We start from the raw sequence: 12,676 nt of genomic DNA on the forward strand, positions 1-12,676 counted from the left end.
ATTTCCAAGTCAGGATGTGTGTGACTTGGAGGGGAACGTATAGGTGGTGGTGTTCCCATGTACCTGCTGCTCTTGTCCTTCTAGGTGGTAGAGCTTGCGGGTTTGGGAGGTGCTGTTGAAGAAGCCTTGGCGAGTCGCTGCAGTGCATCCTGTGGATGGTACACACTGCAGCCACAGTGCGCCGGTGGTGAAGGGAGTGAATGTTTAGGGTGGTGGATGGGGTGCCAATCAAGCGGGCTGCTTTGTCCTGGATGGTGTCAAGCTTCTTGAGTGTTGTTGGAGCTGCACTCATCCAGGCAAGTGGAGAGTATTCCATCACACTCCTGACTTGTGCCTTGTAGATGGTGGAAAGGCTTTGGGGAGTCAGGAGGTGAGTCACTCGCCACAGAATACCCAACCTCTGACCTGCTCTTGTAGCCACAGTATTTATGTGGCTGGTCCAGTTAAGTTTCTGGTCAATGGTGACCCCCAGGATGTTGATAGTGGGGGATTCGGCATTGGTAATGCCGTTGAATGTCAAGGGGAGGTGGTTAGACTCTCGTTGGAGATGGTCATTGCCTGGCGCGAATGTTACTTGCCACTTATCAGCCCAAGCCTGGATGTTGTCCAGGTCTTCCTGCATGCGGGCACGGACTGCTTCATTATTTAAGGGGTTGCGAATGGAACTGAACACTGTACAATCGTAAACAATTTTACAACACCAAGTTATAGTCCAACAATTTTATTTGAAATTTTCCACAACATTCACCTGAGGAAGGAGGAAGCCTCCGAAAGCTTGTGAATTTCAAATAAAATTGTTGGACTATAACTTGGTGTTGTAAAATTGTTTACCACTGTACAATCATCAGCGAACATCCCCATTTCTGACCTTATGATGGAGGGAAGGTCATTGATGAAGCAGCTGAAGATGGTTGGGTCCAGGACACTGCCCTGAGGAACTCCTGCAGCAATGTCCTGGGGCTGAGAAGATTGACCTCCAACAACCACTACCATCTTCCTTTGTAATAGGTATGACTCCAGCCACTGGAGAGTTTTCCCCAATTCCCATTGACTTCAATTTTACTAGGGTTCCTTGGTGCCACACTCGGTCAAATGCTGCCTTGATGTCAAGGGCAGTCACTCTCACCTCACCTCTGGAATTCAGCTCTTTTGTCCATGTTTGGACCAAGGCTGTAATGCGTTCTGGAGCAGAGTGGTCCTGGCGGAACCCAAACTGAGCATCAGTGAGCAGGTTATTAATGAGTAAGTGCCGCTTGATAGCACTGTCGACGACACCTTCCATCACTTTGCTGATGATTTAGAGTAAACTGATGGGGCAGTAATTGGCCGGATTGGATTTGTCCTGCTTTTTTGTGGACAGAAGATGCCTGGGCAATTTTCCTCATTGTCGGTTAGATGATAGTGTTGTAGCTGTACTGGAACAGCTTGGCTAGAGGAGGGGCTAATTCTGGAGCACAAGCCTTCAGCACTACAGCCAGGATGTTTTCAGGGCCCATAGCCTTTGCTGTATCCAGTGCACTCAGCCGTTTCTTGATATCACATGGAGTGAATCGAATTGGCTGAAGACTGGCTTCTGTGATGGTGGGGATATCAGGAGGAGGCCGAGGTGGATTATCCACTCGGCACTTCTGGCTGAAGATGGTTGCAAACGTTTCAGCCTTGTCTTTTGCACTCACGTGCTGGACTCCGCCATCATTGAGGATGGGGATGTTTGGAGAGCCTACTCCTCCCATTAGTTGTTTAATTGTCCACCACCATTCATGACTGAATGTGGCAGGACTGCAGAGCTTTGATCTGATCCGTTGGTTGTGGAATCGCTTAGCTCTGTCTATAGCATGTTGCTTCCGCTGTTTAGCATGCATGTAGTCCTGAGTTGTAGCTTCACCAGGTTGGCACCTCATTTTTCGGTACGCCTGGTACTGCTCCTGGCATGCTCTTCTCCACTCCTCATTGAACCAGGCTGAGGTCGTCCATGGGATGTTGACATAGTGCGAGGCCCTGCAAAACAAGTCGGCGTTGACCTGCCTTGTGTGCAGACGACAGTGACTCAGGCAATGTCCCCGGTGGCACCCTGGAATAATCCAGGAGGCGAAGAAGTTGAGGGCAGTGGTGACTTTGACAGCGACAGGTAAGGAGATGCTGCTCGGCCCAGCCAGGAGCAGCTCGGCATGAAGGAGGCTGCAGATGTCTGCGACTACCTGACGAATGACTGAGCTTCTGTATGTACTGCTCCTCAGAGAAGTCCACGAAGCTAAGCCTCAGTCTGTAGACCCTGTTGCGAGGGTAGTGCCTCCTGCGACATCGCTCTCTCTGTTGTTGCCCTCCGTGCTCTTGTGCAGGTGCTTGTGGCGCAGCACTGTGTTGTGGAGATCCACGTGGCGGAGGTGGACACGGTGCCTGGTGAGGCTGGTGATGTTGCTCGTCCTCGGATGAAGTGATGTATGCAGCCATGGCGCCCCTCCATCCTGACAGTGAGAGTTTGAGGGGGTCCGCAAGTAGGTAAATATGTTTGCACTGCAGAGTTTTGGGTGGAAAGTAAGAATTTTGAGTAAAAACACAAAGGTCTTGCAGCCAAAACTTTGTCTTAAGTGACAGAGTGCCCTGCTGCAATAAATGAGGTTTTCTCCCAACCTGTCAAATAATCATTTGCATCTCCCACTGGCTGCTGGCTGAAACACGTCTGTTGCAACAGGGAGTGTTTCCCACAGCATGGGAAGCACACTGAGGATCCTTCAAAATTGCACCCCTGCCAAAATGTCTACTCAATCAGGTATCTCAAGTGCTTTATGTATGTAAATTATCATCCCGTTGGCGTTAATTGCCAGTGGGACTCCCGCATTCGGGAGGCGTGCGCGCACCCGAACGTGTCACTGGGGAACCCGGAAGTCAGCGGGTTGGAGCCGGGTTCCGAACCCTCTCGGCATTTCAGCCATTTTTGGAGCCCCCCCACCCCCGCTCCGCCATCTGAAGATCGGCCCCAGTGTATTTGTTTTAAGTGAATATTTTGTTAAGTGTTACTCAAAAAGTATTTGTTTGTCCCCATGGCTTAGAGTTACTTCAAAAAATCTCTCAATTGCAATGTCGAAAAGCTGAGCCAACCTGCCACCAGTTGAGATCTTCTCGATTCACAACTTGAAGGATGTCCCCTCTGGAAAACTTCAATCCTGCATCTTTGCAGGGGATCACACTGTCATTGGCTGGATTGTAATCAAAATGGCATTTCACAAATACCTGCAAAAGATTAGAACATGTTGGAATATAATCGGTCACAGAATGCATACAAGCCTACTGCAACTGAAAACAGGATTTCAGTGATTTCCTGTTAAGACATTTTGAATTCCCCAATTAATGACATATAATTTAGCAAATAGCACCAAAAACATTTCTACCATTCCCACGAAGAAGCACTTATCACAGCAAAATACTAAACACTACAGATGGATTAGGGCATCTCCCAAATGAAACATCATCTCTGAATTTTGTGCTATATCACAATCTAATCTGTGGGTGAGATTCATCAAATATAGCAGAAACATAGTTAAATAAATTGTTCAGCATTCTGACCTAGGAAACTTAACTGACAATCACACTTGAGCTTTCTACAGAAAGTTGCTTCAATATTGCTCAAGACAGAGTCCCATCGAGTGCTGCTCAAGGGTGCCATCTGACAGCACAAAGTACGTCATGGAAATGGTACATGGAGGGGAAAAAACAGCCATTCATGGTGGCAGAGAATGCTCTGGATGACTAAAGATTAAACAGAGCAGCACAGCAGAATAAATGACATTAGATTTATGCAAATTACAGCACACTAATGAAGAGAATGTGTCAGCTAACAATCTAAACAGGGATGTGAGTGGGCTGCATATGATTAAGTTACTGAGTCAGGCAGAATTATGACTAAAAACCACATCCAACAGTCCTTGGACCACATCTCTTTCCTTCCTCTTCCAACACCACAGCAGTTATACACACCCTTTATCCCACCCCCTCCAATTTCTAATGCTCTCCTTTTCTTACTCTTCTGTTTTTACTACTCTCATCTGTTCACCTCAGTACCCAACACCAGGGAAGACTGTAGCAGGAGTCAGATGGGCAGGTTAGAGGCAGCAGTACAGGTAGCCACTGTTTCTGGGGCTAGGTGGTGAGAGGTATTGGACATACTACAATATGCTTGGAGTGGGATAGTCGGAGAGCCACGACAGACTCCTAGTTACTGGTGTTCTGTTTGGGTGGGGATAGGGAGAAGAGGGAAGGGTGGGAGTGCATTCAGTCTAGAATGTAAATATCCATTGTCTAATTCTTAAACTTGTCTAAGGAATCAATTTCAGGATGGAAATAGATTGAGTTAAAGATAATAAAAATACAAGAATGAACTACAAGGAGCATTATTTTTTCTCTGTGAAAAATAATGAATCTCATCAATGTACAATTTTAACACACAACAGTGCACATTATACTAACAGGGATGTGCCAGAATACATAGTCATAATTGTTATTTTTAATCACAATGTACTTTAAGGATCAGGAGACAAAATTCGGTGGGACAGAAGTTTTCAATTGTTTTGGAAGTTACAATAAAATGTCATTTATAAATTTTGCAACAGCTCCTAAAATATAACTCTTGCTAGGTTTAGCAACAGTGATTCATTTACTACTAAAATGCAAAGAAACTTTTACTAATATTGCCTTCATAGTAGCACAGATATACAAAGCAGAATGTGTCACTGGCCACCAATGTTGACTGGGTCACCTTACTATATACACTTCATCACAGCACAGCAGTCCATATTTGTTTTTATAACTCAACTGTACCCCATCACCATCACATACATTCATTATAAAGCAACTTGCTCAAGTCAATTAATCTACATAGTTAATCTCTGTTGCTCACATTTAATGTTAATAAATGAGGCTCTGGGTTATACAAAAATAGATTAATTTGAACCAAAAACAGAAAAATCAAAAAGGTAAGATAGATGTTGGGAAAACAACATGATCCCTATGGGATTGGAAAGCCAAGCCTTCAACTGGCATCACATTCTCAACACTGCCTGTAGTCAGGCATTAATGCACTAATCATGGATGTCCCAAGACACTGTTGACTTTTCTTTCCACCCCACCCCCCATCTCAGAGTGTTCTCATCTTACTGTTCCACTGATACAAACATCCCCACGGTACCTCAGCCCAACTGGCCAGCCTAGACACAGAGTTTTAGCAGGCTATTCAACCCTGGTTTGGGGTGGGGGGGGGGGAAATCACAATCAAGCAGGACCTGTTCTTGCCAAACATCATCTACGCATTGTCACTTTTCATCAGGCACCACCAACAATAATCGGGCTCATTTTTCTTTCCTTAGATTGAGAAGACAGAGGCTAACCATAGCAACCAATTACCAGGAGAGACCAGGTATTGCAACTGTAACCAACTTCATATATAAAGTATATTTGGTGGTGCATTATCCACTAAACCATAGTGATTATGGGAACCTTTCTTAAATTAAGATAAAATTTTCTGGTTTATGATTGCAATATTTGCCTCTACGGCCGTGTTCCTAAACTAACTTGAAAGTCCTGGTTCTCAAGTTCCGTGCAATTTCTAATCTAGCATTATTCCTCTAACCAACAGAACGTACCTCACAATCTATAGGTCAAACCTGAAAATAAATCCTAAACAGGTGTACGGTAGCATAGTGGCTATGTTACTGGACTAGTAATCGAGAGGCCTCGACTAATAATCTGGGCACTTGAATTCAAATCGTGCCATGACAGCTGGAGAATTTAAATTCAGCTAATTAAATAAAATCTGGAATAAAAAGCTATATTAGTAATGGTGATCATGAAACTACCGGATTGTCATAAAAACCCATCTGGTTCACTAATGCCCCTTAGGGAAGAAAACCTGCCACCTGATTCTTAATCGCCCTCTGTAATGGCCTAGCAAGCCACTGAGTTGTACAATCCCACTACAAAAAGACATAATAAGAATAAAACCATCTGGCATCGACCACTAGGCACCAGACACGACAAAGACAAACCAAGCCCAGTCGACCCTGCAAAGTCCTCCTCACCAACATCTGGGGACTTGTACCAAAATTGGGAGAGCTGTCCCACAGACTAGTCAAGCAACAGCCAGTCATAGCCATATTCACAGAATCATACTTTTCAGCCAACATCCCAGACTCCTCCATCACCATCCCTGGGTATGTCCTGTCCCACCGGCAGGCAGACCCATCAGAGGTCACAGCACAGCAGTATACAGTCAGGAAGGAGTGGCCCCAGGAGTCCTGCATGCCTTGCTGTGCCCGCATGCAGCATGACCTGGACAACATCCAGGCTTGGGCTGATAAGTGGCAAGTAACATTCGTGCCACAAAAGTGCCAGACAATGACCATCTCCAACAAAAGAGAGGCTAACCACCTCCCCTTGACATTCAATGGCATTAACATTGCCGAATCCCCCATCATCAATATCCTGGGGGTCACCATTAACTGGACCAGCCACATAAATACTGTGGCTATAAGAGCAGGTCAGAGGCTGGGTATTCTGCAGCAAGTGACTCACCTCCTGACTCCCCAAAGCCTTTCCGCCATTTACAAGGCGCAAGTCAGTTGTGCGATGGAATACATTCCACTTTCCTGGATGAGTGCAGCTCTAACAACACTCAAGAAGCTCAACACCATCCAGGACAAAGCAGCCCGCTTGATTGGCACCCCATCCACCACCTTAAACATTCACTCCCTCCACCACCGGCGCACCGTGGCTGCAGTGTGTACCATCTACAAGATGCACTGCAGCATCTCACCAAGGCTTCTTCGACAGCACCTCCCAAACCCACGACCTCTACCACCTAGAAGGACAAGGGCAGCAGGCACGTGGGAACACCACCACCGGCACGTTCCCCTCCAAATCACACACCATCCTGACTTGGAAATATATCGCCATTCCTTCATCGTAACTGGGTCAAAATCCTGGAACTCCCTACCTAACAGCCCTGTGGGAGAACCTTCACCACACGGACTGCAGCAGTTGAAGAAGGCAGCTCACCACCACCTTCTCAAGGGCAATTAGGGATGGGCAATAAATGCTGGCTTGCCAGCGACGCCCACATCCCATGGGTGAATTAAAAAAAGACTTGGGTTATACAGGAAGTACATACATTGGACAAGTACATTACAGTTGTAGCATGAATGCAACCTGAATCTAGTGTCAGGATCCAACCTAACACCAGAAAGCAGAGCAGCTCTCTAGAGGAGGGAGTCTTGTTCTGCTTTGCTTTGGAGTCAGTTTGGGCTTTCACTCCCAATTTACACTGAAGTTTAGCATCAGTTTAAAGCAGTTTCGGCTTCACAATTATACTAAACTTGTAGAATGTAAATGCATCATTAAATATTTCACATGTCTATCTGCCCACACCTTCAGCACTTCCCATCTAAATCAGAGTTCGAAGCAAATTCAACTGTTCAGTTACCGAATAGTTAGATAACTTGATACTGGAATTTATTAAAATGGAAAGCAAATAAACAGTTGCTCAAATATTCAACACTAAATAGCAACAGGATAAAAGCAGAAAGTACAACAGGAACATGAATCAAACATATAGCACTGTGTTCAATTGAAAAATACTCTTTCCCATGAAGTACATGTTTGATGACTTAGATCTCATGATCCAAAGCAATCAGTTTAATTGATAAAGAATAACTACTATGTTAAATCCTTCCTAATCGGCACCTCTTTTTCTTCTGTCAAGTAATATCTCTTACCTGTAGGGGCAAAGGTGTTTCTCTGTAGCTGGGCAAGATTTTAAACGTAATGCCACCGCTGCAATCCTTCAACATTTCTTGCAGTACTTTTGGGTCAGACCCGACTTCGCTGCCATTTACTTCTTTAATGATATCACCTACGTGGAGAAGACCTTGCCGGTCAATCATACCACCATGGAGAATCCTTGCAATTACCAGTTCACTATTCTCCACCCTAAAGGTAACACCCTACAAAAAAATAAAATAATTGAAGATGATTATGTGTTTTTGCTTCCCCAACACAAAGTCAGAACAAATGCAACCATTTCAGCAACAGGAGTCGAATGTGAAAATTGGTTGCAAAATTTATCACTTCAAATGAGAAAATAGTAAACATTTCTCTCCTCCCCTATTGCTGTAAAATTAAGGTGCTTTATGATAGTAGTACCACACTTTTTGTCCTTCTTCATATAACAAAGTAAGACCGGCTTTTCTTTCTGTGCAACAAATTATGAAAATAATTATTTTGCTACAAAGACTTAATCATGGAACCAAAATACATTCATACCAACCCTTTGACACTATGGTGACTGAAACTGTAGTATAGAACTGAGGGGTCCTCACAGATGTAATGCTTAATCCCCATTTAGTGGATTTTTTTTAAAAACATGCCTGCCAGCCACATCAGGAGGGAGGCAGCTCACATTGCATTATGGGGATTAGAAGCACCTCTAGACATGTATTAACCCCCATTAAAATTAGAATGCTTAAAACTAAATCACCACAGAATAAACTAAATACCACACTCTCTATTCAACTCGATGAAAATCTTTGTGTCTTTTTCATTAAATAAGATTGGAGTTACAGATTCTATTCTACGTTCAATGAATTTTTACATAACAATTTGGAAAGATACATGAAAGGAAGGATTCCTTCCCCTTCCACAAAAACTATCACTAGTCCCTAAAGAATAACACCAATTTTATGAAGCCACTGCGTTCCAGGCTATTCTCAGCTGAAGATATCCCAGTGCGTTCACTTGTGCCAAAACAAAATGGAGGGTACACATTGGGCCAAAGTCTTAAAACCTGCACAGGGTACTTTCCTATGGAATTGCTTTCTCCATTATTCCAATGGTTGAAGTGGTTATGTCAATGAGTAATGAGAGCCACAGAGCAATGTGACCCCAGGTATGATCTCCAGTCTGTGTTGAGTTAGCTGATCTCAGCTAAAACATTAGTAGGGACACTACATTTGGCCTCTGAATCCCTGTGTTACAGAGGGCAAAATCAACAAGGATTTCTGATTATCCAGCAAGCCCTGCTAAAAGTGCACATATGATTAGGGGTTATCACAGCCAAGCCCAGAGTCAAGTAACTAGGATATCCCTGTGGCTCAGGTTCACATGGAGAAAGTCAACTAGGCATGAGATATCAGAGGACTATTGGCACCTGTGGAGCTATCCCCCAGCAAGGCACTGGGAGAGGAAGGGAGAAAACTGGTAGAAGAAGGAAAAATCCCCCCAAAAAAACATGTTCACCTTTAAAGTTTTTCTTTTAAATCAGTAGTCGATTTCCCGCAGCACTGTTGCAGGGTTCAAGCCCACCCAGCCCGCTACGGGTTACGGTCACTCAAGCTTTGTGCCTAACTGCTTCCCCAGTTCAGACCCAGGAGTACTCAGTAAGGGGGAGCTGCTTGGGTAGAAGTTCTCGGATAAGTGTGATCTAATATGACTGATACAGCACAAATGATTGAAGGAATTCCACAAAACTACAGCATCACAAACACAAGAATCTAATATATGAAAAAGCAAATACCCAAGAATAGCCAATTACCAGCTCTCAAATTTTAAAAAATGGCTTACCAAAGGTTCCATGGCTTTCCTTTGAATTCCAATCATGCGAACAGCATCTCCTGATGCAGTCTGGTTGCTCAATATATCATTTAGCATACTGGGGCTTGAGGGTGGCGTTTCGTAACACTTTGATGCAACCAAATCATGCGCTTCCAAAAGTGACTGCAAACATTAAAAGCATTAATTCCTAAACATTGGTGCAGAAATCTTTGTAACATAATGAGACCTCCAATAACATCCACATATTTTTACTAGAAATGTTCTACTTCATTCTACGATCGCACATGAACCTCAGCCTTGCCCCAATTATTCAATATTACATGCTCGTACATTGGCTACTAGTATGCTGCGTTAATCATATATCTCCCTCTACCCCCCAATATTCATTCTCGTTAGTCCCCTCCCACCACATTTCTTTCAAAACTTATAGCATGCAGCCAGAATACAAGCAGTTCCAAGATAGCCACTTTACTAGCTAACAAGTGGCGCCACTTTGCAAAGCAGAAATGGTCTTTCCAGATCTTTCCCCTCTCTATTTAAATCATTATAGGCTCAAAGTTCAGTACAATTAACACGGATATCACTTTGAAGACAGACACTACTGGGACATCACCCTGGTTAAAGATAGTCACGATTTGGAAAAGGGGCAATATGGTTGCAGTTGGGGCATCACTTTGCTCATCAGTTACCCCCAATTCAATACCGAATACACGGGGTCGATTTTGACTTTTGGGCAATCAACCGTTGGAGCGCACTTGCTGGTCGCCCATACCCAATGCCACAATTTGAGGCACCAGCTTCATTTACATTGGGTTAGCAAGCGCCCGATGCAGCTCACCAAATTAAGGGCAAAATTGGACCGCCTGAGCCACCATCAAGGTTAGTCCAGGAGTGCCGCGATCGCAGGGGTGGGGGATGGTGACAGGACCCAGATTATTTTAGTGGGGCCGTCCTGCTCCTCTGGGCTCCATGACAATAATTTCATACTTGTCTTGGTTGGGCCGCCTCGGCTTTATCGCCCGTGGAACTGATCGAAGCGTTGCACGGCACGCCATGCTCAACCTAAAATGGCAACAGAGGTCCTAGGACCCTGATTTGCATATTGAAATAGACCTACTGTTTTATTGCCTAAAAACAGGTAGGTACATTGACGCCCAGCAGTAGGCTACTTTCAAAATGATTCATCATCGGGATTAATGGGGCAGTAAGGATACATCCCCCCATTTTGAGGCCATTACCGTCCCGTTAACACCCGGTGAAATAAGTTAAAATCGACCCCTACATGTAGGTGGAGTCCAAGGATGGTTTTTGTAAAATGGGCAATCTGAATCCTCAGAGCACTATTATGGGTCTCTCTTCTTCAACTTTGCCCTTCTCCTCCCCCACCCCCCAACTTCCATGAAAGAAACATGGGTTGGAGATAGCTAGCTCCACCTTGGTATTGTGGATAAAATGCAACATTCTGACAGGCTGTAGGGACATGCAATTAACCTGATTAAACAATACCATTAAGATAGAGGGTGGCAGATCGATGGAGTGGACATGATAACAACTTGCTTTTATATAGCGCCTTTAATGTAGAAAACGCCCTCAGGAGCGTCACAGAAGAGTAATCAGACAAAAATGGATGTCAAGCCAAAGAAGGAAATATTTGGGTGACCAAAAGCTTGGTCAAAAAGGTAGGTTTTAAGGAAGGTGTTAAATGAAGAGGCGGTGGAGAGTCGAAGGAATTCATGGAGGGAATCATAGAGCGTGTGGCCTAGATTGGCATAGCTGCCAATGGCAACATGGCGATTCATTAAAGGGGATGCACAAAAGGCCAGAGTTAATGGAAGTGTGTGTTTGGGGGCGTGGGGGTTGTCGTGCTGGAATTATAAATTACATTTTCCATGGTTCCCACATATAGAAGTAATCGATAGCAAAGAAGCACAAACTAGCTAAAACAGTACTCTCCCTTCTAACTCCTCTCTGCAAGTAGTAACTACACTCTTGGCTTCTCCACTTAAGTCATAATGCAAGGGTAAGAACAGATTAAAAGTAGGATTTTAAAGAATAAGACACTCACACCACCCCCACCTAGGCCCCAAGGTACTAAAGTAATTTAATATAATGTTCACTTCAGAAAAGTACAGACTAAAAAGCTATTTTGCAAATTGCTTTCTTGCTCTTGCCAGAAACAAGTCCAGGGAATGACAGACAACCAAACATGATTACATGGGAGTAGAACCCATCAAACAGTTAAGATGTCAAACTGCAAGAGGAAACAAGTCTTCCCTTTACATACAAAAGGGAACACAAAAGTTATTTTACTAAATCAAAAGCAAAAAACTGCAGATGCTAGAAATCTGAATTAAAAACAGAAAATGCTGGAAATACTCAGCAAGTCAGGCAGCATCTGTGGAGAAAGAAACAGAGTTAACGTTTCAGGTTGATGACGTAACGTTAAATCTTTAACTACTTCCAGTTCTAACAGTTTTTAAGCAAGCATAGAGTCAGGCAAAAGGCTGGGGGGTGGGGGGGAAGAGGAGGAAGGGGAGAAAAGAACAGAAGGGAAGGTCTGTGATAGGGTGGAGGGCAGGAGTGATTAAATGACAAGAGGGATGATGGTGCAAGGCAAGGTGGGTGGTAAATGAGACAGGTAAAGAAACAAACAATGGGTCTAGAGGAGCAGTAAATTGCAACATCAGAACCATTACCAGCATCTGCCATCTGAAAAAATGGGAGCAGTGGTTATGATCTGAAGTTATTGAAATCAATGTTGAGTCCAGAAGGTTGTAAAGTGCCTAATGGAAAGATGAGGTGCTGTTCCTTGAGCTTCTGTTAAGCAGTGTAATAGGCAGAGAGGTCAGTGGAAGTGGGACAGGGATTTAAATTTTACTAAATTGTGTTCAATGTCCTCTCTGTAGGGACGGAACCAAAATCAATGTATGTTGAAGGGTAAAACAACTAAGGGGTGAATTTTATAATTGGTGGGGGAGATGGAAAGGATGGGATGCCCAATGATTTTCCATCCAGTAACTTCAATGCTTGTAAAATTGTGGGGAGTGATTTCATAAAATTTCCTCTCAAGTCCAACCGC

At 44.1% G+C, this 12,676-nt stretch overlaps 1 protein-coding gene across 2 annotated transcripts in view; it reads right to left on the bottom strand.

Annotated features, from left to right (window-relative positions):
• The window catches only part of pals2b (protein associated with LIN7 2, MAGUK p55 family member b), a 114,645-nt gene that overhangs the window by 15,953 nt on the left and 86,016 nt on the right, over nucleotides 1–12,676 (bottom strand). For both annotated transcript variants that reach the window (XM_068003284.1, XM_068003273.1), the window contains exons 4-6: nucleotides 9,607–9,759; nucleotides 7,764–7,991; nucleotides 3,100–3,231 (exon numbers count right to left, since the gene is read on the bottom strand). In XM_068003284.1, coding sequence (XP_067859385.1) covers nucleotides 3,100–3,231; nucleotides 7,764–7,991; nucleotides 9,607–9,759 — 513 coding nt within the window. The remainder of the gene's footprint in view (nucleotides 1–3,099; nucleotides 3,232–7,763; nucleotides 7,992–9,606; nucleotides 9,760–12,676) is intronic.

This window comes from Heptranchias perlo, chromosome 2, assembly GCF_035084215.1.
Source record: "Heptranchias perlo isolate sHepPer1 chromosome 2, sHepPer1.hap1, whole genome shotgun sequence".
Lineage (NCBI taxonomy): Eukaryota > Metazoa > Chordata > Chondrichthyes > Hexanchiformes > Hexanchidae > Heptranchias > Heptranchias perlo.